The sequence below is a fragment of the Sorex fumeus genome, unplaced genomic scaffold, assembly GCF_029834395.1.
Source record: "Sorex fumeus unplaced genomic scaffold, SorFum_2.1 ptg000018l, whole genome shotgun sequence".
Taxonomy (NCBI): domain Eukaryota; kingdom Metazoa; phylum Chordata; class Mammalia; order Eulipotyphla; family Soricidae; genus Sorex; species Sorex fumeus.
In genome coordinates, this window is record NW_026606075.1 from 22,223,297 (window position 1) to 22,251,029 (window position 27,733).

Genomic DNA, 27,733 nt, shown 5'->3' on the forward strand with positions numbered 1-27,733 from the left:
TAAAAAAATCCATCTGTAGGGCTAGAGAGGTAGTACAGGGCTTAAGGCATTGCATGCAGACAACCCCTCCTAATCCCTGAGACTGCATATAGTTCCCTGAGCACTGCCAAGAGAGATCCCTGAGCACAGAGCCAGGAATAAGCACTGAGCATCAGGGTGTGACCCAAAAACTAAATTCAATAAAGCAAAACAAAAATCAATTTGTAATTTAGCTTCTCAGAATGACTGACCTTGAAAAATGCATAGTCTTTCCATTCAAGAAGGGGTAACCTTCTATTATTCAAAGAAACATCTTTCCTTTCCCCTAGCTGGAGGCTAGCTGGAGACAGTTTCAGCTAGCGGGTGTCATTCTGTGTGTCAAGAAGGGCTTCTCGGGGCTGGAGCGGTAGCCCAGCGGGTAGGGCGTTTGCCTTGCACGCAGCCAACATGGCCGACCCAGGTTCGATTCCCAGCATCCCATATGGTCCCCGGAGCACCGCCAGGAGTGATTCCTGAGTGCATGAGCCAGGAGTAACCCCTGAGCATCACCGGGTGTGACCCAAAAAGAAAAAAAAAAAGGAGGGCTTCTCCTCAACAGGGAAGTGAAGAAAATCTAACGAGAATTTGGGGTAAAAGTGCCCAGGCTCATATCTTGGATTTTACATTTACCAGCTCTCCGCCCTCAGTAAATTAGTTAAAACTGGTTTCCTCATTGAATAGGGCAGTCACGTTACAATGTTGCTAGCAGGTTTTAAAATGAGAAAATTTCCAAAACACTGGTATGGACACAGACTTTCTTCTGGTTATAACATTTTGGTGAAAGAGCCCAAAGGAAGTTTGGAAGAATGTGGAGACATTGTCTCCTCCTACCCATTAGAGAACATCCCAAATTCTCACTTTTAGTCTCTGAATTCTAAAGATCTTTAGGTCCTATTTATAAACCCACAGACAACCAAGAAGTTTGATTTCTGACAATACCACTTTAAAAACTCTGGGGTATCTGGGACTCCAAGTTCCCCGAGGATTCCCTCCCCGCTACATATTCCTTCCTCCAGCCACAGCTCCTGCTTCTTTTCCCACCGCCCCTTTCTTCCCTCCCCCAGAAGTTGTTCATGCCTAGAGAACCCCTTTTTCTCTACTCCTGTCTTGTTGATCTAAGCCCCCACCAAACTCAGCCTTCTCATTCACCCATTAAACTAATTTTCCAATAACCCCAGATTGTTCTCCTACATCCTGTTCAGTAGTTTACTGACTTCTTGTTATATCAAATACAAAATAAACAATATGATGCTGTAGACAGACTAAATTTTCTGCAGACCTTTTTTTTTGGGGGGGGGGGTAGTGAATCCATGAAGTATATGCTCTACCACTTAGCCACATCACAAATCTCAGACACTTATTATTATTACCCCAAATCTTACCACATCGTGACTTTTATTAAAGGGTAGCACAATGCCCAAGTAGTGCTTAGAATCACTTAGATCAGAAGGTGAAACTTCAGAAGGGAGCACCAAATAAAGGATGTTTGGAGGATCCTCCCAGGAGGGGAGATGCATGTCGAAAGTAGACTATGGACTGAACATGTTTGCCACTCAATGCCTCTTTTGCAGACCACAACACCCAAAAGGAGAGAGAGAACACAGGGGATTGCCCTGCCACAGAGACGGGGGGATGGGGGGATGGGGGTGGGAGGGATATTATCCATGGTGGTGGAAAATGGGCACTGGTGGAGGGATGGGTATCTGATCATTGTATAATTGAAACCAAAGCACAAAAAATTGTAAATCTACAACTTTAAAAAAAATAAAATAAAATAAAGGGAAAAAAAAAAAAAAGAAGGTGAAACTTCGTTGGGCAAGAATATGAGCATTCCCCCTGCCACAGAGGCAGGGTGGGACGGGGGGGGGGGGGGGGGGGGGGAGGGGGGATGGGGAGGGAATGCTGGGACCCGTGGTGGTGGAGGATGGGCACTGGTGGAGGGATGGGTACTTGATCATTGTATAACTGAAACCCAAGCACAAAAATTTATAAGTCTATAACTACCTCATGGTGTTTCACTAATAAAAAAAAAAGAAGAATATGAGCATTCCCCCTGCAGAGATGCCTCTTTGTACCAAATAAACAAACAAACAAACAAAAAGAATATGAGCATTCCAGGACTGGAGCAATGGTACAGCGGCTAGGGTGTCTGCCTTGCATGTAGTCGACCCCGTTTCGATTCCCAGCATCCCATATGGTTCCCCCCCACACACACACCCCGAGCACTGCCAGGAGTAATTCCTGAGTATATGAGCCAGGAGTAACCCCTGTGCAACGCTGGGTGTGACCCCCCCCCAAAAAAATGAGCATTCCAGATATCATTAAAAGGAAAAGGTTCAGAAGTCAAGGAATGATAGTTTTTTCCTTCTCAGTGTTGCCCGAGAGTCTGTTTCATTCCCCCAGGATCTCTTTGCTGCTGTTTCTTTTCTAAGGCCTGAATCATGTTCACATCATCTCAAAGCAAATTCTACATACTCTCCTCTGACCTGTAGTAACCAGGGTCCATTCTCAAGGCTCCTCCCATTTATTTGACACAGTTCAGACTCCCTGTGGCTCCCCAATGGCTCACTTTCTCCAAAAAGTTGAGGAGGGAGATTATTTCTGCTTCTCACTGGGAAACTACTCAGGAAATAAGTGACACTTGTTTCAGACTTCATATTGGACTGCCATGGCCCCTGGTCCATGCTACTCTGTGGGTCATTTCAACACCAGCTCTGCTGGCTTTAGTTGGGCAACACTTTTATTAATAGAAAGGACATCATATTCGCACACACATACTTAAAAGAGAACAAGTGGAAGCAAAAACAAATCCACACAGATAGGAGATGCTTCCTATTTGCAACTTCAGGCCTCCAAGGGAGGGGGGGGAAGGGGAAAGCCGCATATTTTATCCAGTATTACTGACTGTATTCACACTCACGGAATCACTGATATTTATAAGAAAGAGGATTTTAAGAATAGGGGTTGGTTAAGCCCCTTCATCATTTCCCCCCCTGAATAATTTACAAACCTCTGAACCCAAATAATGTCTCCTCATTGCAATTGAGCCCGTGCCAGGCAAGCAGGAGACCGCCATTCATTAGATGGTTCCAGACCATTCTTCTCAGCTTCCAGCCCAACATTTTGTTCGTAGTTTGGGGTCAGAAACAGCAATGCAGGGCTTACCCCTGGCTCTGCGTTCAGGAATCACTCCTGGCGGTGCTGGGGTACGGCATCCTATATGATACCCGGGACTGAACCCCGGTCACCGCATACAAGCCGCAAAGCACCGAACCACTGCACAATCTCTTTGGCCCTCCCGTTCTCCCCAACTCTTGACCCACTTCTCAGATCAGATTTTCCAGAGGGTTCCTTCGACTTGGACCAAACACAAGTTTCGGCACATTTGCGCAGTTACACTGAGCCTTAGGTAAATCCCCAGGAATAAACAAGAGCAAATCACAAGGAGCTGGGCTGGTGGAGGAGGAGGGAGAAGGGATGATGGAAGTGGGTGCGGGGGTGGGGGGGGGAAGAGAGAACAAACTCTGCTGCTGCAGGCGGGCCGGTCACTCCCGCACACAACTTCAGTTTCTTGAGCGGGCCAGCAGCTTCTCGAAAGTGCTCGGCTGGAGGGACACGCGCCAGAAAGGCGCTGCCCAGTCCCGCCAGCCCCGGCCCCGCTACCTGGCGTCCGGCTCCTCCTCGGACTCCGCGACTGACTCGTCCTCCTCGCCCTCCGACTCCTCCTCGGTCTCCAGGCCCGGGGCCGCCTCCTCGTCCTCCTCGGAGCCGAGGAAGGTCTCCACGGCGTGGTTGCTGTCGCTGCTGGCCATCGCGCCTGTCCCGGGCCGGAGCCGCCCGCGCCGCGCCTGCTGGTCTCCCTCCGACTGACGCGCCGCGGCCCCCGCGCGCCCCTGCCCTGCCCTGCCCTGCCCTGCCCTGCCCTGCCCCGCCGGCGGCTCGGGTTCCCGCGACTTTAAATAGAAGGCGTCCGAGAAGTTTCGCCACCCCGCTGCCGGGCCCAGGCTCGGCCTCGCCTCTGCCCCGCACGCCTGCCAAGTCCCCTCCACCCGCCCCGTTGGGCCCGGTCCCCTGGACAACTGGAGAGCGCGCGGCCCGCGGGGGGGGGGGGGCGCCCCCAAATCATCGCTCTCCATCTCCACCCCGGGGCACCCAACTCGGCTTCTCTCCAGAGTGGGGCTGCAGGTTTTCAGCAGCTAGTTCCTGAGCAGAGCGGCTTTAATTCAGGCCCTGGGACTCACTTTTACTACCCTCACAACTCTGCTTGCTGTTTGACCTACAAATGAGGAAAACGGGGCTCCGAAGAGCTTGGGGATCTAGTTTTAAGTTCTCAGAGCTACTAAAGTGACTCATTTAGAAACAAAGTGTGCCACTACAAAAGCTCTTTTAAATCCAGTGTTTGTTTCTTTGGCATTTGCAAGTCAACACACTCTTCCTCCATAGGCCTAGATTTTTCTGCCACAAAGCTTCTTATCGCTACAATAATCTTAAAACCTTTGAGTCTTTTCCCCACACTGGCCACTCAATCCAAACGCCTCTGGTCTTTTGTCACACTCAGGTTTAAAAACCCTCAAAGCTTTCTCCAATGCCCAAGTTCTTTAAGATACCCTGCCTAATACCCCACACCTTACAGTTCTCTGGTCTCTTTAGATGACAGAAATTTGGACACAGAAGCAAGTCTCACACTCAGGCTTCTATTCACAAAGTTTCTTCTGCCTGAAAAGTTCTTCACACCCTTATTTGCCAGATTTACCTGATCTCCAAGCCCGCTTGGATTGGGACTGGGGCCTCCTCCACCCAGATCCCCCATCTTCAGTATGTAGGTGTTACACCCGCCAACTGCCAACCCCCCCACCCCCCACACACACGTGTAATCCCATCAATGGCCAAGACCCAAAGACTATAAAACCTTGCTCCTGGAGCAACATTATATTATCTAGTTCTTACTCTGGAGAGCCTACCTGGCAGGCTACCAAGAATATCCTGCCCACACACACGGCAGAGTCTGGCAATCTCCCTGTGGCGTATTCCATATGCCAAAAACCAGTCTAACAATGATGGGTCTTATTCTTCTCACCCTGAAAGAGCCTCGAATATGGCACTTTTTAAAATCTCAGGGCTAGGATGAAGGAGACGTTACTGGGGCCTGCTCGAGGCAATCAATGAACAATAGGATAACAGTCATACAGTGATACCTGATCTAAAAACCCTCAGTTTATGGCCAGCTCAGCAACCTCTTCAGGTTCCCAATAGTTTTCTTTCCTCAAGAAAACTGTAAATTTAACATTTATCTCACCATTCCCTATATCTTCTAAACTTAGAAGTGAATTTAGTGTCACATAGTAGACTTCTGATGATATTTTCTCTGAAGTGAATAGGGCCATAACTGGCTGAATATGTATAAGAGGTAAAGGCATCTATACAACATGGGGCAGAGACATAGCATGGGTTAAAGTGCTTGCTCTTCACCTGGCCAATCTTTTTTTAATTCCCTAGCACTACCTAATCACTGAGCATTTCTAGGTGTGGGTCCTGGAGACCCCCTGAACACTGGGGATGGCCTAGCACATTGGGCTGAAACAATATTGCATCCTCGGGCCCAGCATTGAGTCAATCAATGGTCAGTAGGCAGAGAATTTCTAGTAAGGAGTCCCAGGCTCTCCCTAACCCAGCAAAAGCTATCTCTGTATTTTTTTTTAAAAAATCTTAAAATGAGTTTATGGCTAAAAGTAATGTTTACTTGTGGTTATAACAAAATCTATTCAGTTATTAAGTATCAATCTAAGGCAGAATTCACCAGCTATATAGGTATACACACACGCGTATTAAGTCTGTGGGTATAAAACTGCATATGGTTCAGCTACAGTACAGAAGCATCAACTGATGGGTCTGAGAATGGAAGAAAAGAAAGCCTGTCTTGCCTCAATTTACCATGCTCTTAATAGAAGTAAGGCCTTTCTAAACGATTGCCAACCTACAATAAACAACTCATAGCTACAAGAATCTAAAATACTAATCAAACTACAGAAGTGTATTCCATATTCTTCCCTTTTTAAAAAATTCTATGTTGGGGGAGGGTGTGTCCCAGCAGTGCAGACCCAATGGCCGAAGTTTGGGAATAGTGATGAGGCAGGCCCAGCAGAGAAATTATGGGCTATACCAGGGCTATACCTAGCAGTGCTCTTGGAGTCCATGTGATACCAGAAATCAGCTCAGGGATTGTGCATGCAAGGTAAGCTGTCCAGTCCTCTGAGGTGTCCCAATTCTTAGGAATACAAAGTGAACAAAATATATTTGCCTTTGCAAAATGGTTCAAAATATCCTAGTCCAATCTAAAATTTAGAACTACAATACACATTTTAAACTCTTTGATACTTCCTTTTTAATAGTACATGTAAATGTATAGGATGTTCTGGTCAACACAAACAGAAAAAAGTCAGAATTTATCACATATAATTCATATTGTAAATCATTTAAGTCTACAAAATTCTCTCATATATAACAGCCCACTTACCTGAAATATTTGGATTTCATAAGTATATGAAGTTTAAGATTTTAAACTTCAGACTATTTGATTTAGAATTGGACATGACTATTAAGGAACCTGATCCCAAGATTTTCTGTATAATCAATATAAATCAAGCACAATAAGTGAATAGTTCAGTTCTAGATGATTACGATAACTTACTTCAAAGGTAGACACTTTCACCAAAAAAAGAAAAAAAATACACCAACAATTTCCATATATAAACTTTATTCCATTTGACATCATACAAAAATTAAAACTTAAAGAAGAAAATGAAAATATGCACCTTTTACAAGTCAAAGAAAAGCGAAAGTCTTAGCCATTTGAATTGGTCTGCAAAAGAACCATATACATTAGAGGTACAAACTGTGCTACAGCAGGTTTAAAAGAATTTTTACATAGTCCTTTTGAAAAAATTAAACTGTCTTCAAGGTTACTTTTAACATTTAAATTTACAAGCATTGACCAATTTACAAATATTTACATAAATCAAAAAATAACCTTAATAAACACTGTAGCTTGGGAGCAATCACTACTACTTTAAGTGAAAAAGAAATACTAAAAAAAGACCTTTACAAACATAAAGCTTTTATGTATAATAATTTTGTTCTGCCTCATCTAAAACATTTTATAGCGGCTTACTGCCTAAAAATTCCAGTTTAGATTAAATCCTATAAATTGTACACTGAAAAAAAAGCTGATGCATCAATAGGATGTAATCTTAACTTTGATCTTTCTGTTTCTGCTGCTTCATGTGACAGGGAAACTAAAATCAGGACATCTAAAAAGTAGAGCATAAGTGCACAAGGCACTAAACTATTAAAAAAAAAACATAGGGACATAATCTTTTTCCTCTGTCTACTCCAAACTGATTTTTTAATTCAGTAACTCCTGTATGGTCAGTGCTCTATTACGGTGCAAAATGTACTGTTATTATTTCAACACAAATTTTAAAGCAATCTCAAGAATACTTCATCTGAAGTACTAGTGAAATGCTAATACTGCCAAAGCCTTCGTGTATCCTAGTGAATCAAGATTAAGGCAACTGTCCAGTATTTCATGCCTCTGCAGGGATTTTACTGAAACAAAATCTCATTTTGCTTAAGTTACTGAATAACTGGATTGAATCTTCACTTTACCAGAATAGACTTAGGCAACACATTATCTATTAGAGATTATACTTTTAACAATGTATGAATCAGACCCTTTCCAAAATTCTACAACCCTCAGTATTAGGATGTGGAATAATTAATTGAAGTTATATCAAAACCTTTATTGTTCAGATAATTCTCCCAAAAATATTTTATCTGATCTTCTGAAAATTTATGCCATAATATTACTAATCATCAATGCAAATTTTTCAAAAATACACCTTTAAATCAAAGGGTTTTATTAGGAAATGTCATAATAAAATATGCAATCTTTATATAGTATGTCCTTTAAAAAACAAAACATGAAAGCAAGAACAATCAAAAAGAAATCATGATGGAGGTAAATAAAATGTATTATGCTGTTACTTTTGTTCTTTATTTCTCAGAAGAATTTATTAAGAAAGAGAGGTCAATTATCTTTTCAGGATAGCAGTTCTTAATGGTAGTATACTGTTCAAATCTCTTTTGTTCTTCAATCTGTGCCATGACTGGGAGAGAAAGAAAAGTTATTCTTAAAACCTATAATATATGCAAACAAAAAACGCGAATTACTGAGTGTTAATAGTGGTTTGTTTTTTTTACTGATGGTACTATTTTGTTATCACCTAATTCTTAAATAAAGTTTAAGTATTTATTTCTGTCACCAGAGAAACTTACTGAAAAATCCTTTCCATGTATTGCAACCATTAATAAAAAAATGAGCACACTGGCTATATAAAAAGTTACAAATGAAAATATTAATGCTTATGCAGTTTTAAATATTTTTTTCTAGAATAATATGGCATAATTAAAACAAAACCTTTGGATTTAAGAGAGTATGGAAAGGTAACTTTATTTGATATTTTGCATCATTACTGGATTTTTTAACTAAAAATAACATTTACAAAGGAGAGCAGAGATATATATTAAATCACTTTATGTATTCTTCTAGAAAAGATTAAGAAAAAAACTAACATTCTTGTACATACGCTGAAAAATGAGGTTCACTATTTGATGGCTATAGGTCTCTGTAGTTTGTTTTCTCTTCAATGTTCAATTGACTTACAAGTATTGGCTTTATGATTAAACAATTTTCAGAAAAGCTCACATATTGGTAACAACACAACAATGCTATTTTTGAATTCTTAATTGAACTTTCTGTTCAATTATTTTCTCCTGAATAAAATAGCTTCATTTATTCAATATTTTACTTTCATTTCAATTTTCTGTTCTGGCTGGTAAGTTAAGAGGGCAGAATTTGAAGGACAACTTGTAATATGATACACTTGTTTTTTTCTAGAACAACCAACAGGGTTTGGTCCACACACAACAGTGCTCAGGGCTTACTACTGTCTCTGTGCTCAGGGAACCATACAGGGTATCACAGATCAAACCCAGGTCAGCCATGTACAAGCCACAGTGTTCACTCTGCTATCTCTCTAGCCCTACACTTGCATTTTAATTATCATTAAAATGAAATATGCTTGTATAACTAGATAATGAAAACATCTGTCTTGAAAATTTCTATTTTCCCATCTTTTCCTTCTATGAAGCACACTCTCCTACACACCTCATAATACATATTTCTAGAAATATATTTCTAGAAATATATTTCTACACTGTAGTAAGAAATTCTTTACATTGGACAACCATGGGTGAATACACTTATGCTAGAGTACTTCAGAAATACAAGGAATAAGTTACAGTTTATATATAATATACATATATATATATGACCTTACACACATAAAAACATTTTTTCAACCTTTAAAAATATAAACAAAGATAAAGTTGTGCTCTAGAGTTGTTTGACAGCAAATGCAGGGTGGGGGGGAAATCATGGAAGAGACAACAGCTTTTTCTAAGACTACAATAAATTTCGGGAGCGATAGCATAGCGGTAGGGCGTTTGCCTTGCACGCAGCCAACATGGCCAACCCGAGTTCGATTCCTCCGCCCCTCTCGGAGAGAGCGGCAAGCTACCGAGAGTATTCGATATGCCAGACACAGTAACAACAAAGTCTCCAATGGAGACGTTACTGGGCACACTCGAGCAAATCGATGATCAATGGGAGGGCCTTTACTTTACTTTTTTACTTTTATTTATTTATTGGCTTTCAGGGTCACGCCTGGTTATGTGCAGGGCTTAATCCTGGATTTGCACTCAGGGATTACTCCTGGCGGTGCTTCAGTGACCATATGGGATTTCGGGGATCAAACCCCAGTCAATCTCATGCAAGGCAAATGACCTACCCACCTATCATCCTGGCCCCTAAATTCGGTATTTTAAGGAGGTGAAAGAATCCATTAGATTTTATCCATCCATTTTATTAGTTTAAAAAAAAATCAGTATGAAAATGTTTATTAATCAGGATCAAATGCCATATTAATGAAAACAGAGCAAAAACTCTCTGTGGAAAAAGTTTATCTTAACATCAAATAATAAATTCCTTGTGACACATTAATGGCTTCACAACACAGGAGCCACGGTATTCTGTCCTAGTAAATTCTTTCACATTTATTTTGTGGTGAGAGCACACCTGGCAGTGCTCAGGGGCTCCTGGCTCTCCACTCAGCAATTATTCCTGGTGGGCTTGGGAGATCATATGGGGCGCCAGGAATCAAAACTGGGTCAGCTGCATGCAAGGCAAATGCCCTACCCACTGTACTAGTGCTCCAGTCCCCAACTTTTTCATTTTTAAAACAGATTAGTTCACTAATATTTCTACAGTTAATCTGATGCGTTGTTTACCTTTAAAAACTGATCCTTGATCATGTCAAACTTCTGCTTTTCATGCACAGCTCTGGCTGTATTTGTTCCATCAAAAGGTTCTACAATGTTATATAACACACATAAAAATTATTAAAATTAGCTCTTCAGTTTATTTAGTAAACTACATAAAACTGATATTTGACTGTCATGTGGTCCAGCCAAATAGCTTATTGATGAATAGAGAAGAAAACTTTATAGAGAGATATACTGACTATAAAGAGAGATTTCAAGCAGGCGGGCAACTGAAAATAAAGTCATCTGCACAAGTATATATACCTGTGTGTATACATATATTTGTTTGATCCAAACAAATATATATATTTTTATTTGTTATTTGTCCAGTATTTCCTGGAGCAATTAGAGATCGCCCCAAAAGCCTCCATCTCTCTGGAGAGCCTGGCAAGCTACCAAGAGTATCCTGCACCCACATGGCAGAGCCTGGCAAGCTCCCCATGGCATAGTCAATATGCCAAAAACAGTAACAATAATGGGCCTCATTCACCTGACCCTGAAAGAGCTTCCAATATGGCAGAGCTGGGAAGGACGAGAGAAGAGGCTATTAAAAATCTCAGGGCTGGGGTGAATGGAGACATTACTGGCGCCTGCTCGAGCAAGTTGATGAACAACTGGATGACAGTGATGTTCTGATTTGGTTTTAGGGCCACACATGGTTGTACTCAGGTCATACTCCTGGCAGGGCTTGAGGAACTATATGGGATATCAGTGAACTGAACCTGGGTCAGCTGTATGCAAGGCCTAAGACCCTCTCCTCTGTACTATCACTCTGGCCCTATGCAGGCATAGTAAGTCCATAAAAATCTATCATGCATTAAGTATCAATATTTTAAATATATAAGAACTCATTTCATGATTCATTACACAAAGTTATTTCCTTTCACCTATGTTTCAATTAACTATAAGTATTAGGAATACAATTTTAAAAAAATGACCAAACCCAACTAAATGACAAATACCTAAATTTGAGTGATTTTTTTTAATTTTTAAAATTGAATCACCATGAGATATACAGTTAACAAAGCTGTTCAAGACCGAGTTTCAGTAATACAATGTTCCAATATCTACATCCCTTCAACAATGCACCAACAGTTTCCCTCCCGATTGCCTCAGAAGCCTGCAGCCTGCTTTTACTGCAGACACCCCTTCTCTCTCCTCCCTCCCCACCCCCTTACAATATTGTTACTTAAAGGGTATCACACATAGCATTTTACCTCTTTCAGCATTCCGTTTTTGTCCTAATGAGTGATCATTTCCAACTCTCATTACCATGGTAGTCCCTTCTCTGTCCGAACTGCACCCCACCTCCCCCTTTGTGGCACTCTTCCTACCATGGATCAGTCCTCCTGGCCCCTATTTCTACTGTCTTTGGGTATTAATCACACACTATGTAGGTTTTCTTTTTTTTTTTTAAATACCCCAAAGACGAGTGCAATTATTCTGTTTTTTTCCTCTCTATCTCATTTCACTCAGCATGAATGACTTCTGACGACTACAGAACTTGTCACTGTTGGAAAAATCAAAGATTCTCAATCCCCGCCACCTCCCAGTACAGTGAATGTTAAAAATTTATAAAACTTACATATCATTTCAGAATATTTTTACTTTTAATTGAAATATAGGCTGAAATCATTTAAGTAATTCCCTCATTACATGATAATAACTATGATACAGAGAATTATAGAAAACTACCTTCTACACAGATGTATTTATTTCTCCATTCAATACCATCAGGTCTGGGAATGGCTTTGGCTTCACGAACTGAAATCATCTGACTGTTCCAGCTACAAGAAAAATATTGTGTTAATTATTCCCATAATTTTTTATTACTTATTTTTATTACTTATATTGTACCAATAATATGGTCTCTCTGATTTTCTTATAGAATACTGAAATCTGAGTCAACTCTCAACGCTACAAACCCCATTTTTCCTCTCTACTCCAGAGCACTTAAGTCCTAAAAATTTGCTTACATACTATGTAATGTGTTCCCCCCAAGGTGTTCAATACATGCTTATTGAGTAACTGAAATAATATGAAAAAGTAAAGTACTACGCAAAAATTATAAAAGCTATTTTCAGTAACTCCTGGGTAAGAATTGTCAAGAGACAAATAATTGTCTTAAGTTGTTTTTTATTACTATTAATTTCTCTTCAAGATGCATTTTTTTATTTATTTTTTAATGTATCACCGTGAGGTATAGACTTAAAAACTTTTGTGCGTACATTTCAGTCATATAATGATTGAGTACCCATCCCTCCACCAGTGCCCATTCTCCACCACCAATGTCCCCAGTATCTCTCCCACAACCAACCCTATTTCTGTGGGCCCCACTCTCCCACCCCCGCCTCTGTGGCAGGCGAATTCCCTTTTGCTCTCTCTCTCTCCTTTTGAGTGTTGCGGTTTGCAATAGAGGTATTAAGTGGCTATCATGTTCAGTCTATAGTTTACTTTCAGCACACATCAAATGTATTTCTTACTTTCTTTTTGGGGGGGAGGGCTGATGGGTGGTACATCCAGAGGTGCTCAGAGCTTACTCCTGACTGTGTACGCTCAGGGATCATTTCTGAAGGTCAGGAGCCCTTATGGGATGCTGAGACTCTAACCTATCACTCAAGCCCCAAGATTTGTCTGTTTGCAAAGGGTATGTGGGGCATTGAGAATCTCAGATTTTTCCAACAGCGACAAGTAAATAATATTTGGGGGCAAAAATACTATGCAGAAACATACCCACTCTGACTATAAAGCTCTTCTATATCTGATGTACTAGTTTATTCAAGTAAAATAAGATACCTGAAGATAAACTGTATTGTCTTTAGTATGCAGTAAATATGAAGAATTCACTAAATTTACTAAGTTATTTTTAATTATAAATTTACCTTACAGTAAGTTTTATAAAGCTTCTTTACAATTATAATTGTTAGGATTTTTTTTCGAGAAACCAATTTCTAGATCATATACCACTCAGCTTATAGAGAAATACAAGTCTGAGGAATAATAACTAGTATCATTTTTTGAAAAAGAAATAATCAGCTTTCTCTGCCACTTCAGTGAAGTGAAGACCATGGTTTGGGACTCCCAACTTAAACATTCACTCTATTCTTCTCTATCAGAGAAACCGTAAGATAACAATCAACTAATATAGCAACTGTTTCTAGAAAATGGATTCAGTTCTACATTATAGTTTAAAATTATATTTTATGAAGTTTTGATCATTTAAAATAATTACATTTTTCACATTTTTTAAATTAAGGGTGGAATTTGCTTCCTTTGATTTACTTTGTTTAAAAATAGATTCCGATGGTGCCCGCTCGAGCAAACTGATGAACAATGGAAAGACAGTGCTACAGTGCTAAAAATATATTCCAGGGCTGGTGATAGCACAGGGGTTAAGACCTTTCCATATAGTCAATTGTAGTTCTATCCCGAGTACCACGTGGTTCCACGACCACCTACCAAACTGCTAAGTATAGTCTTAGAGTTTCCCTGAGCATCACTGGGGTAGTGTGGGAAATCCCTGGCATCACAAGGCTCAAGCAGCACTGAGTCTAACCAATCACCACAAGAGTGCCCTAGGCTCCCAGAGAACTCCTTGGCCAAGGGGGAAGGGGGTGGGGGGGTGACAAATTTAATAGCACTGTAGCACTGTCCTCCCGTTGTTCATAGATTTGCTCAATAAGTAATGCCTCCATTGTGAGACTTGTTACTGTTTTTGGCATCTCAAATACGCCACGGGGAGCTTGCCAAGTTCTGCCTGTGGACAGGATACTCTGAGTAGCTTGCTCGGCTCTCTGAGAGGGACAGAGGAATTGAACCCAGGTCAGCCGTGTGCAAGGCAAACGCTCTACACGCTGTGCTATACCTTCAGCCCGATAAATTAATAAAATATAAAAATATGCACATATTCCCCAAATGTATAATTTTAAAGTATAAGTGAACATTGAGAGTGTAGGTCTCAAAACAATATTTTCAGAAATACTCCGTATTGGTTCTAGTAAGATGTTTTAGATACTTCAAATACAATAGCTCATTGGTATATACTTAGACAAAAAAAGAAGGTGCTCTATGTTCCAATGTGGTTCCCAAATTTTCTTAATGATAATAATGTAAAGATAAAGTATATAGCCTAAATGAGGAATACAGAATTACACTCCGTGCTAATTTACTTTAGACCTCAAGTCAAATTCACTAATAAAATTAACTTTTTCCCTCAGATTACTTATTTCTAATATTTATCAACATCAATATAGCCAATTTCAATATAGCCAGATTCAACTAGGGCCGCTGAAGTTGAATTAAAACTGTAAATATTATGTAAAGAAATGTAGGTGAATTACTTCCTTTTGAGTTTGGAATATTAAAACAATAAATCCAACTGTTAAATTAGAGCTTTCATTTTCTTAGATCAAAGGAATTTCCCTTACTGCTGTACTTCTACAAAATCCAATCCTGAATTAGTACCGTATACCAGTACTGGATTTTAAAGTAGGTTATAGTAACATACCATATTCACTTTATAATCCCTAATCAGGTATTAAGCTCTAATCTATAATCAACTCAAATAAGGCAGTAAATAAAAACTATCATAGAAAGTAAAAACTACCACCATTTGAAGTAATTCATATAGATGGGGGGGGAGATCATTTTGAATTATGACCGTTTTGTCTAATTCAATGTACTGCCTTTTTAAGAAAACCTATAAATATTTCTAAATGAACATTTTCAATGATTAAAATTATCTTCTATACTTTTAACTAAAATGCAGAATTCATGCAGTAATATAAAAATATCTCCTTAAATATTTCATAATTTACCATGAAGCCTCTAAGCTAAACCTCTTATCACACATTTCATGTAATTTTGTTTGTCAGGAGAAGTGTTATCACCTAGCAGTAAACTACAACAGTCTACAGAGGAATATGTTCAGAAAAGAGCAGAAGAATAGGACTTAATTTATTCTAAACTTGATAATATGGCATTTTTAATATTGCTAACAACACAGCAATTTTAGCTGAAATTACTGACTATATTAACAAGGTACTTCATTTCTTCAATATCGGTAATAGTCTTGGCATGGCACCCAGGCATTAACATTCTACCAACAACTCTTTGTGACAATATTTTGATAAAATCAATTAAAATCAAAAGTCTTCAGCAGCATAAAATTAAAATCTAGTAAATCAAAGTATGAGTGTGATGCCATACAGCTGCATATATATTACAACTAATACAATTAAGCAAACAAATACACAACTTTCACTTTCACTTATGTTTATTAAGGGCTGGGAAACAAATGAAAAACTTTGTTTGGAATTCCAAACTTTTCAGAGACAAAATTTTACCCTACTCCTAGAGTTCTGTTTTGTTTTGATCAGATCATCTTCTGTTGAAAATATCCCCTAAGGTCTTGATCCTCTCTCTCCCCCTGAATGCAAGAGCACCCTCCCAATTCAGTCTTTTCACAATTCTTTCCCAAAATTCTTTTCTCTAGTTTTGTCCTTCCTTCTAAGCGGAAAGCCAATATTTACAACTATCATAAACTGCTCCATGCACATCCGACAGGCATTCCCTTGTGCACATTTTCAAAACTCAATTAAATCCACTCCAATCCTTTCCTATGCATTCAGACACAGCTGGGGAAACAAATGCAAGAATGCAGACCTATAAAATCATGATCACTTAAAATTAACCTTAATGTCAGCATCAGTTAGCACAAAAGAACACTAAATACTACTACCCACCCACTACATTAGATATGCTTAGATAATTTACTCCTTTACTTTCCCACATAATTTATACCTTCCATTATTTGTCAAATTTCCTCTCACAACCATTTACTGCTGATATCTTCACAAAAAAAACCAAATGAACTAATCAGAAAGATAATTTTCATAGCTTCTATGAGACAAATTACCTAAATTAGGTTTATATTCATGTGTTAGTTCTTTTTCTCATTACTATTAATAAATTGTCTCTTCATAATTCCATTTCTGTTTAGATTCCAACAGCTCCCAACTCAAACATACTGTCTGACAACTTCATGTTTCTTCCTTTGTTATCATAAGTTTAACCACCAACATAGGTTATTTCTCCTTCCTAAAAGCAAAGACAGAAAAGAAACTCAACCCTACTTAATCCTTGAGTTTCTCAAGTTTTTTACTTGTCTTAACAAGTATGCAAACTACTGAGAACTGGCTATATAATCTAATTCTTGTTCTGATGTTCTCAGAAGATTCTCAGAATAAAGAGAAAGAGAAAAATAAGATATTAAAAAGATAAAAATAAAGATAAGGAATGTGCCAATGACTTTCTTTATCCCCAGTATTCCATCGAAACTGTTCTTTGCAAGACTTCAGTGGCCTCCAAATGAACCAATGCTTTAGTGTTCAGCTTTTAGTTCTTCTCTGTGTGACACAATCACTTTCCCCTCCTAGAAACATTTTCCCCCTTGGATATCAAGATGCCATGTTTTAACGGCTTTCCTTCTATCATAATGATTCTTCCATTTTAGACTACATTTCAGTTTTTTCTCATCTCCATTTTTACTTCATCTTTGTATTAAAACATTTTCCAAAGAAAAAAGCACAAAACAAAAAAACTATTCAACAGCTGCTAACATTTTACTATACTTGCTTATGTGTGTCTATGTTTTAAGATGAACTACTTGTTAATCTATTTTAAAAACAAATCATGAAACTTTAAATGAATTATCCAAAGAAATGATATAATAAATATGCAAGCAGAGATCCCTGTTAGCTATAAGTAAAACCAGAAAAAAACTACATTACACACACTCATACACACACTCTACATTTTCAAAACAGAATAGGATAGTGCATTAAAATTAAACTAAAGAGCAGTATCTCTGGTAAACATAGGGAAAAATATTTCTCAACCAAATCCTACAACCAAAGAATCATTTATCATGACCATGCAGGTTTCATTCCCCTCCTAGAAACATTTTCCCCCTTGGATATCAAGATGCCATGTTTTAACGGCTTTCCTTCTATCATAATGATTCTTCCATTTTAGACTACATTTCAGTTTTTTCTCATCTCCATTTTTACTTCATCTTTGTATTAAAACATTTTCCAAAGAAAAAAGCACAAAACAAAAAAACTATTCAACAGCTGCTAACATTTTACTATACTTGCTTATGTGTGTCTATGTTTTAAGATGAACTACTTGTTAATCTATTTTAAAAACAAATCATGAAACTTTAAATGAATTATCCAAAGAAATGATATAATAAATATGCAAGCAGAGATCCCTGTTAGCTATAAGTAAAACCAGAAAAAAACTACATTACACACACTCATACACACACTCTACATTTTCAAAACAGAATAGGATAGTGCATTAAAATTAAACTAAAGAGCAGTATCTCTGGTAAACATAGGGAAAAATATTTCTCAACCAAATCCTACAACCAAAGAATCATTTATCATGACCATGCAGGTTTCATTCTAGCGATGCAAAGTTGCTTGAACATATATAAATCAGCTAATGTAATACACCACATCAATAAAAAATATCTAAAAGTTAAATTTATATCATTAGCAAGATTCAACAGTTATTTATAATAATAATAATTGAGCAGAAGAAATATACCTCAACATGAATATGTAACAAAATCACAGCAAACATGATACTAAATGATATAAATAGCTTTTCTCTTAAGAATTGTAACAAGGGTTTGCAAATAGTTCGACCACCTGAGCACATTCTTTGTATACACAAGACACAGGATTTATTCTCTGCACCACATGATCTTTCAAACACAACCAGAAGTGATCCCCAAGCACAGAGCTGGGAGAAGCCCCAATGCACCACTATTTATGGCCCAAAAACAAGTGGAAAAAAAAAAGAATTGGACATAAGCATGTCTACTCTCACCAATACTGTCAAAAAAAAATTCTGCAAGTTTAGTCAAAGCAATGAGGTAAGAAAGAGATATGAAAGGAACCCAAATTGGAAAAGAAGTGCTGCTATTTGCAGGTAACATACATTTTTTAAAAAGTCTAGATTCCAGCAAAACATCCCTAGAAAAATGAGTTAAGCAGAGGAGGAAGATGAAAAACTAGTAAAATTTTGTTGCATTTCTCTATAAAAAACAATGAGACACTATTTCTCTGGCCCCTATTTTTAAATATATATAAAATATATATTATTTATACATCACTGTCACTGTCTTCCCGTTGTTCATCGATTTGCTCGAGCAGGCCCAGTAACGTCTTCATTCTGACAACTGTTACTGTGTTTGGCATATCGAATACATCACGGGCAGCTTGCCAGGCTTTGTCGTGCGGGCGAGATACTCTCGGTAGCTTGCCGGGCTCTCCAAGAGGGACAGAGGAATCGAACTCAGGTCGGCCATGTTGGGCACTTGCAAGGCAAACGTCCTACCCGCCGTGCTATTGCTCCAGTTCATAACATATATAATATATTAAGATATATTTATGTATATAAAAAAAGATTGGGGCCAGATAAATAGGGTCTTGCACACTGCTGACTCCATTTCAGGCACCACATATAGTCCCCAGAGCACCACCAGGAGCAAGCCCTGAGGATCTCCAGGTATAAGGTGGGGCCCCCATCTAACAGCAAAAGATAAAATACCCGAAAGTAAATCTAACAAAGGAGGTTAAAAGGCTGTCATACTGAAAATTCTGAAAGAAACAGAAGGGGCTGGAGCGATAGCACAGCGGGTAGGGCGTTTGCCTTGCACATGGCCAACCCGGGTTTGAATCACAGCATCCCATATGGTCCCCTGAGCACCGCCAGGAGTAATTCCTGAGTGCAGAGCCAGGAGTAACCCCTGAGCATTGCCGGGTGTGACCCAAAAAGAAAAAAAAAAAGAGCATTCATTCATGGATTAGGAAAAACTTTACATCCTTTCCGAAGTACTCTACACATTGAATGTACCTGTCAAAACAACAAAGGTTGGACCATGGACCTATGAACATAGCCCAAGTAGTAGAGCACCCAATATGTGCAAGATCCTGAGTTCAATGCCCAATACCAGATGGCTTCCCCAAGCAATGCCAGTTAGAGCCCCGGCAGATCGTGAGCAGCATTAGGCCTGCCCACTGCACTAATCTGGATCTAAGCACTGTACTGTCAAAAGGCCAGGCAGATTATTACCAGAAGTGGGCCTTCCAGAGTCTCATAAGCATGTCTGGGGTGCTATTACATTTGAAAAATGTAAAAGTATGCCAGTGTTGTTTTTCAAGAAAACAGCTTTGAAATTTGTAGAGAAACAAAAAAGACCCCAAATAGCTAAAGCAATTCAGGGAGAAAAGAAAATTGGAAGCATCACACTCTTTTGACTTCAAACTTTATTTTAAGCAACATAATTGAAATTTGGGTTTTGTTTATATACAAACAGTAGATAAAAACAGGCACACAGACCAATGGAATAGAAAAAAAAAACCAGAAACATACATATTAAGAAAACAAGACAGCCATATGTAAAAAGATCACTGTCACTGTCAATGTCACTGTCCTCCCGTTGTTCATCAATTTGCTCGAGTGGGTCCAGTAAGTCTCCATTATGACACGTGTTACTGTGTTTGGCATATCGAATATGTCACGAGTAGCTTGCCAGGCTTTGCCATGCGGGCGAGATACTCTTGGTAGCTTGCCAGGCTCTCCGAGAGGGGCGGAGGAATCAAACCTGGGTCAACCAGGTCAGCCGTGTGCAAGGCAAATGCCCTACCCGCTGTGCTATTGCTCCAACACTACTTAATCACATAAAAAATGAACTCAAAACGAATTAGACTTGAATATTACACCCAAAACCTTAAAATATATAGAAGAAAACACTATGATACACTCTAGAACCTCAACATTAAAAATACAATTGGACCAATGGCAAAGAAAACAAAAGAATAAACCAATGAGATGACATCAAATTTAAAAGCTTTTATATGGGGTCAGAGAGCTAATACACACATGCCTTGAAATGCTGTCAACCAAGATTTGACCTCAATCCATGTGGCACCCTGAACCCTACTTAGTGTGGCCCTAGAGATCCCAGTACTGCAGGTCTGGCTAACCTCCAGCACTGCAGGGTCCATGCTACACCATGTCCTCAGCCTTGTACTGGACAGCAGGCCCAACTGGATAAATAGCACTGCGAGAGGCTCCAATGTCTACTTGAGAAAAAGTTATTAATGAAGGGTTGGGACCCAAATTATATAAATTCGCACAACTCCACCAAAAATAAAGCAAGAAACCTAATTAAAACGAGGCAAAAGACACTTCTCCAAAGACATACAGATGATTTACTTACACATTAAAAAAAATGCTATCACTTATTCTTAGGGAAATGTAAAATGAAATTACAATAAAGTATCAGCTCACTTGATGGCTGGATAAAAATACTGTACACATATTCCAAGGAACACAGTTCTGCCATTTAAAAAAGATGAAATAGTAGCTTTTGGAACAAAAATGGATAGACCTGGAGTTAATTATACTAAGTAAAATAAGCACAGAAGTGAAAGACCACCCTCTACCTCCCTCCAAAAATTAAGGACTGAGTTTCCATATGATTCAGCAATTCAAGTTTTTGGCATCTATCCCCAAAGCTCCAAAACATTTGAAAAAGACATTTTCATTACTTATTTACTGAATCACTATTCACAGTAACCAAGATTTGGAAAGAACCCAAGTGCCCAGGAAAAGATAAGTGTATAGAGAAACTGAAGAAACATATACACAATGGAATACTACTCAGGTTAAAAGAAAAGATCATGCAATTTACAACCATATGGATGGAGCTAGAGGGAATTTGGAAGAGTGAAGTCAAAGAGGGAAAAACAGAATGATCTCTCTCAAATGTGGATAAAAAGAAACATAATAAGGGAATAACAGCCAGCCAATAGTTACATCCTTTGAGAATCACCCGAGTCCACCAAGATGTTATGATGAGTAGATGAGAGGAGATCTTGACCCACCGTTGGAGGGACACTGACACTCTGGTTGTAGGTGGCAGAATACCATATGCCTGAAACTATTAGCAATAATGCAAACCACAGTGCCCAAATGAAAAGTAAAAGAAAAACAAAAGTCCTTTCCTTTAAAAAACAATGACACTAGTAAAGAAAGTAGGCCTGCTGTCTTACAGAAGACACACACTTCAATGTCTTTTTAAATGAATTTCTTAATACTTTTCTGTGTCTTCTGTATTTTCTATAAATCTCAACACTAGAGAATATAAGCATTTTTAATCTTTCTGGCATTTCTCTTTTCTACTTAATTTCCCTTATTTTACTCAAGTACTTTTATAATTTTAAATATCCCTTACCTACCCAAATAGGTTTTTTTTGGCTTTTTGGGTTACACCCAGCGATGGTCAGGGGTCACTCATGGCTCTGCACTCAGGAATTACTCCTGGCAATGCTTGGGGGACCATATGGGATGCCGGGGATTGGAACCCGGGTTGGCCGCATGCAAGGCAAATGCCCTACCCGCTGTGCTATCGCCCCGGACCCCCAAATACAGTTTTAATCACAATCCTTCTCCTGAATTCTAGATTTGTATGCATATCCAACTCTTAATTCAGTATCTCTACTTTATCTTCCCTTGTCTTCCCCATCACATGAAAGGGCATCCTATACTCTTTTTGTACCAGTATCTAACTTATTGCAAATCAAAATACACAAAATCTAATCATTTCTCCTCTATTTCCTTAGGAACCATCTTTACCTAAGCCATATAACGTCTCTTAGATTACTGCTTTATCTCTCCTTGATTCTGTCATTGGTTCCCTTAACTCTTTTCTTATCAGTCACCAAGATGAACTTGTCATAATCTAAATAAAATTATATATCTCACTGAAAACTCTCCAGTGGAGGTCTGCTCCATGGCGTGGAAGCCGACCTCATATGCTGGGGGAAAAGGCAGCTCAGATAGAGAAGGGACCACCAAGTAAAGGATATTTGGAGGACCCGCTCGGGATGGGAGATGTGTGCCAAAAGTAGACTAGAGACCGAACATGACGGCCACTCAATACCTCTACTGCAAAACACCACACTCCAAAGGAGAGACAGAACAAAAGGAAATGCCCTGCCACAGAGGCGGGGTGGGGCAAGAGGGGTGGGGTGGGGGTGGTAGGAGAGATACTGGGATCATTTATGGTGGAGAATGGGCATGGTAGAGGGATGGGTATTCAATCATTGTATGACTGAAACGCAAGCACAAAAGTTTGTAAGTCTACTAACTGTACCTCATGGTGATTCACTAATAAAATATTTAAGAAACAAAAACCTCTCCAGTGGTTCCCATATCTCTCAGAGAAAAAGTTCAAGTTAGCAAAATGAACTACAAAACCCTACATGATGTGACTTTACTTAACTCTGCAGCATTTCCTCCTACTGTCTTCTAGTTATCTGGTCCCTTTGATGTTCCTTGAACCTGTTTGGCAAACCCTCACCTCAGCTTTGACAAGTATAGAACAGGATTAGAGCATCTAGATACAAAGTATGAAAATTGCATATTTTTTGGACTAAAATAAAATAGATGTGCTATTGTGTTCATTAGTTTAATATTAACAAAAAAGCAAGCTCTTCTATATTTCTATCTTCATCCAGAGAGAAATAACTCAACCCACCCTCTCTAACAATCTTTATTCATCTTTTTTTTTTTACCAGAACCAGGGTTTTCTTTTATGCTTTTGCTTTCTTCTCTACATAACAAATCATATAGTACTTATGATTTATCTCCAGTACAACATGGTTAGCTCCAGGAAAACAAGTTTGTTTTGTTTTGTTAAGTGCTATATCGCCAGTACATAGAAAATAGCTTAGAATAAAGCGGGTACTTGGCGATTAAATAAAAGGAAAGACTCAGAACAAGGAAGGAAATAACTCAGAGCTCTTGTATTTTTTAAGAAACTGCATTTATCTGAAATGGAAGATCATATGCTTAATTCAACTGACAGATGACCAATAATGGCAATGTGATTGGATTATCTACAGAATAAGCGGATTATAAAATAGTAATTTATAAGGTTCCTAGAATTTCCAATAATCTATGAGACTATTTAGAACTTAGAATTTCTTTAGTTTTGATTGAATAAAAAATTACTACATTATGACTATGTATTTTTCTCAGCTCCAAGTCATCTGATCCTTTCTTTTCTTTTTAAAAATTTCCTTTGGTGGGCGGGTTTATCAGTATAGTTCTAGAACTTAGGATTCATTTTAAGAATCTGACTAGCAAGGTCTAGGACAAAACTGTAAATAAAGCAAGGTAAAAAAAATTAGTAATATTTCAATGATTAAATAAAACTTCTGCAACGTTCATCCCATAAGACATTTATTTATTTATTTTTTGTATTTTTGGGTCACACCTGGAGATGCAGAGAGGTTACTCCTGGCTTTGCACTCAGGAATTACTCCTGGTGGTGCTCAGGGGACCATATGAGATGCTGAGAATCGAACCCAGATTGGCTGTGTGAAAGGCAAACACCCTACCCGCTGTGCTATTGCTCCAACCCCAAGATATTTATTTTTTTTAAATCTCCAAGTAAATAGAATTTTAAAATTGAGTATCTCAAGATTCAGAAGAAATACGTACAAACATTCCAAGTGCTCCCAGAATTTTTTGCACAGCACCTATTTCATTACCAAGACTAACTACATTTTGGGATGTACTCTCTACTGTCAAATTTCTGCAAATATCTGGCATGAAACATCAATGGCCTTTACAAACACACTTGATGGTGAAAGAGTAGGCAAAATTGTCACCTATTGCTCCAGCCCTGTTTATACATTTAATTTTCCATGTTTACATACCATCCCTTCATGGGAAGGGGGTGAAGGCACCTTGGATTATATATCATATTAACACAACTATTTATTCAAATATCAAGCATTAAGTAGATTTTTACCCCAAGCTGGTTTTACCTGCATTTTCAACTACAGGTTTCAACTTCTTAGAAAATAAAGTTTCCAAACTATACAGAACCTTAAACAGGACAAACATTCAGATACTCATGTGGAACACGGTAGGTAAACATAAAACACTATAACTATTGAAGTTAATTTTTGCATACTGAACTAAAATTTCTATTAGCTACGAATGTGAAATATATTGTTTTCAATAATTATTAGATATCACACTTTTAAAATTCCACATTTTTGAACAAGTTTACAGTACTGAAATTGAAAGTATAGCTTCTGACCAAATTTCTTACATTCACTTCTATATAAATAAAGAAATTATGAAGCTTCACTTACTCAAATTCTGTAGCATAGTATTTAAGAAAGCCCAGTAAGAGGTCCCCAAGATTTGATTCATTTTTTGAGAGGTAAGGAGGAACATTACATGGAGCTTGATGTACAAGGTGCAGCTGTATGGCAGGACTAAAAGTTTCCTGTTAAAAAGAAAAACAGAGAAATATAATATAATTCAAGAAACACTAAATATCTGTATAAATCCTGACCTGTCAATCTTCTTAAGAGAGAAGCAATTTTCCCTACACTGATAATTTGTAAATTTGAAGATTTCCTTCCACCAAAGATTTCAACAGTGTTCGGAGTGGATCTGAAAGAACCTGAAAAACTAAAATATACTAAACCTTAGCTAACGGGTACCATTCAGCTAAACAGATTCCTATAGAAATAAATTATGTTTCACTCATAAATAAACTTTATTGAACAAACCAAGATTCCATCCAGTAATATATAAGATTTCTTTATAAATGTATCCTTTGTTATTATTTCTATCGGGAGAAATTATAATTTATGGAGATAATTAAGCATAAGATTAAGAATTTTTTTCTATAACAATACTAGTCTCAAAAGCCATAAGAGTAACAATATGTATAGAGTACTTGTACTAATTTTATGATCTTTAAATTTGTTTTCTTTTGTTTTTGTATTAATAGCAACTTAAAGGTAAGAGTATATAGACATTCAACGTGAGTTGACCTTGAGAAGACAGAGGTGAGAAAAGCTAAGGAAACATACCACCATGCAATATTTGTCAAACTTTTACCACAACATTTACAGGGGAAAATAGTATTTGCATGCAACCCAGATTACCCAGAATTAAGAAAATATTTGGGATATTAATAAGAACCTATTGCTTTTTTTTTGGCCTCTGGTATGCCATTCATTTTAATAACTGGTCTCTTAGCAACAGCTTCTAACTCTAATAAAATTAATTTGCCAAATGAACTACCAATCTATTTTTTTTTCCTGTTTTTCTTTTGTCAAAAAAGCAGAAAATTTTACTTTAAGCAATTAAGGTTAACAGAAGCAGAATAACATTTAAAACTATGCCCCCAATTACTTAACAGATCAAGTCTGAGTTTATGCATATTAATTCAATTAGTAACAACTAAATAATCTCAACCTTAAAGAAAAAAGAGGCAACTCAAATAACCCTAATGGTAATGTTTAGAAACAGGATAGGAGACCTATGTAACGGCAATCCTCAAAGTCTTCAGCAAAAACAAAGAAGCAAAAGGAATGGGGATGTGGCTCAGCCGTAGAACGTGTGACTCACACATGTGAAGCCCTGAGTTGGATCCCTAGCATTACCAAAAATAATAACAAAACAGAGCAAAAAAGAAAAATGTTCCTTCATCATATTCTATGTAAATCTATAATAAAATTTAATTTCTAAGAAATTATTATCTTTCTCTCAGGCAAAAAAATATGCTCCAATCACAATTCACAAAGCTGCCACTCCTAAAACTTGGAACTTCTTACACTTTTTAATGGATTTTGGATTACCTGTAAGACCCAAGTTGGAACCTTTTTGTTTCTAAAGAGGGCAAGTAGGAAAAAAAGCCTCAAGGGTAAAGGCAGAAGAGCAAATATACTGCTTATATCACGGTTTCTCTCCTTATTAACTTTAAAATTTTAATTAAGGTAACTGTAGCACTGTCCTCCTGTTGTTCATTGATTTGCCCGAGCAGGCCCAGTAACATCTCCATTGTGAGACTTGTTGTTACTGTGTTTGGCATATTGAATACATTATGGGGGGGAGAGGGAGGGGGCGGGGGGGGGCTTGCCAGGCTCTGCCGTGGGGGCGAGATACTCTCGGTAGCTTGCCAGGCTCTCTGAGAGGGGCGGAGGAATCAAACCAGGGTAAGCCGGGTTGGCCGCGTGCAAGGCAAAAGCCCTACCCGCTGGGCATTATTCAAAATTGAAATTTTAAAATATTTTCTGGTAAATTAAACACAAAGGTATAACCGACATTCAAGTGACAAAGGAAAGTAGATCATTACTTAGAAGTTTGTCCACTGATTTTTTTTTTTACTTCTAGCATCCAACACAATTAGCAGTGAATTTATGAACTAATGCTGAAAATAGGTAGTAATTTTTTTACTTGAAGTTTAAAACTCTTGGGAACACCTTTTAATGTTTTTATTTTGTCCTATAAATTAAAGATTGGAAACTGTGAAATTAAAACTGTTTAAGTTATAATACCTACTAATGCTTAATAAACCTGGATAGTATGTCCACTGTTCTATCATGATCATGTACAAAAGAGGACATGTTATATACATACAGAAGGAGAACTGAATCAGCAATACAAATTTTCTTTTTAAATTTAGGATCTAATTAGAAACCACAACTAATAATTCCTAGCTCTGTGCTCAGGAGTGAACACTTCAGTAGTGAGGTGCGCAGGAGACCATATGTGGTGAAAGGAATTTGAATCAGGGTCATTTGCTTTTTAAGGCAAGTGCCTGACTTCCTGTACTATCTCTGCAGCACTCCAATTTGCTTTTTAAACTTGTATCTAGGGGAGGACTTCTGGTAATCAAATGTATAATAATCACTTAACTTCTAACATGGTCTTCTGATGTTTTTATACCCTGGTATTTTTAAAGACACATTATCTTTCATTTTCTGTCATTATTACCAAGAAATTTAAAGGCAATACGTTAAAAAAAGTCTCAAATTTTTCCATTTTTACCCTGAAAAAATTCCATTTTGCTGACCAAAAGTAGAGGGGGGAAAAGAACTTTTGACAGATTCTATCATATCTGATTTTATCTTCAATGTTGGAAATTTGGAAAATTAAGTGCTTTCTGGAATAAACTAGACTGACTAAATTTCACTTGGTAGAACTGTTCTGTAAATCAATGCATGTTCTGAACGAAAGATAACTGTTTTCTAACACTTAGGGAAACTAGCATATGTATTCTAACAATATGAAACATCAGATTCTAAAAACAAATAATGAGAAAGGTCTCAAAAAAAAGAGTAACTCATACAGGCTATTAGAACTCTTCCTGAATAGCAAA

General features: G+C 38.1%; 2 protein-coding genes across 8 annotated transcripts in view; both read right to left on the minus strand.

Moving 5' to 3' along the window:
- The window catches only part of CMYA5 (cardiomyopathy associated 5), a 112,772-nt gene extending 108,903 nt beyond the window's left edge, over positions 1 to 3,869 (minus strand). The window contains exon 1 of the mRNA XM_056112513.1: positions 3,682 to 3,869. Coding sequence (XP_055968488.1) covers positions 3,682 to 3,830 — 149 coding nt within the window. The 5' untranslated portion in view covers positions 3,831 to 3,869. The remainder of the gene's footprint in view (positions 1 to 3,681) is intronic.
- A 4,044-nt stretch (positions 3,870 to 7,913) lies between these two features.
- TENT2 (terminal nucleotidyltransferase 2) overlaps positions 7,914 to 27,733 on the minus strand; it is a 62,542-nt gene continuing 42,722 nt past the window's right edge. For all 7 annotated transcript variants that reach the window (XM_056112581.1, XM_056112576.1, XM_056112577.1 and 4 more), the window contains 4 exons: positions 24,708 to 24,844; positions 12,154 to 12,245; positions 10,426 to 10,505; positions 7,914 to 8,183 (listed from right to left, as the gene is read on the minus strand). In XM_056112581.1, coding sequence (XP_055968556.1) covers positions 8,109 to 8,183; positions 10,426 to 10,505; positions 12,154 to 12,245; positions 24,708 to 24,844 — 384 coding nt within the window. In that variant the 3' untranslated portion in view covers positions 7,914 to 8,108. The remainder of the gene's footprint in view (positions 8,184 to 10,425; positions 10,506 to 12,153; positions 12,246 to 24,707; positions 24,845 to 27,733) is intronic.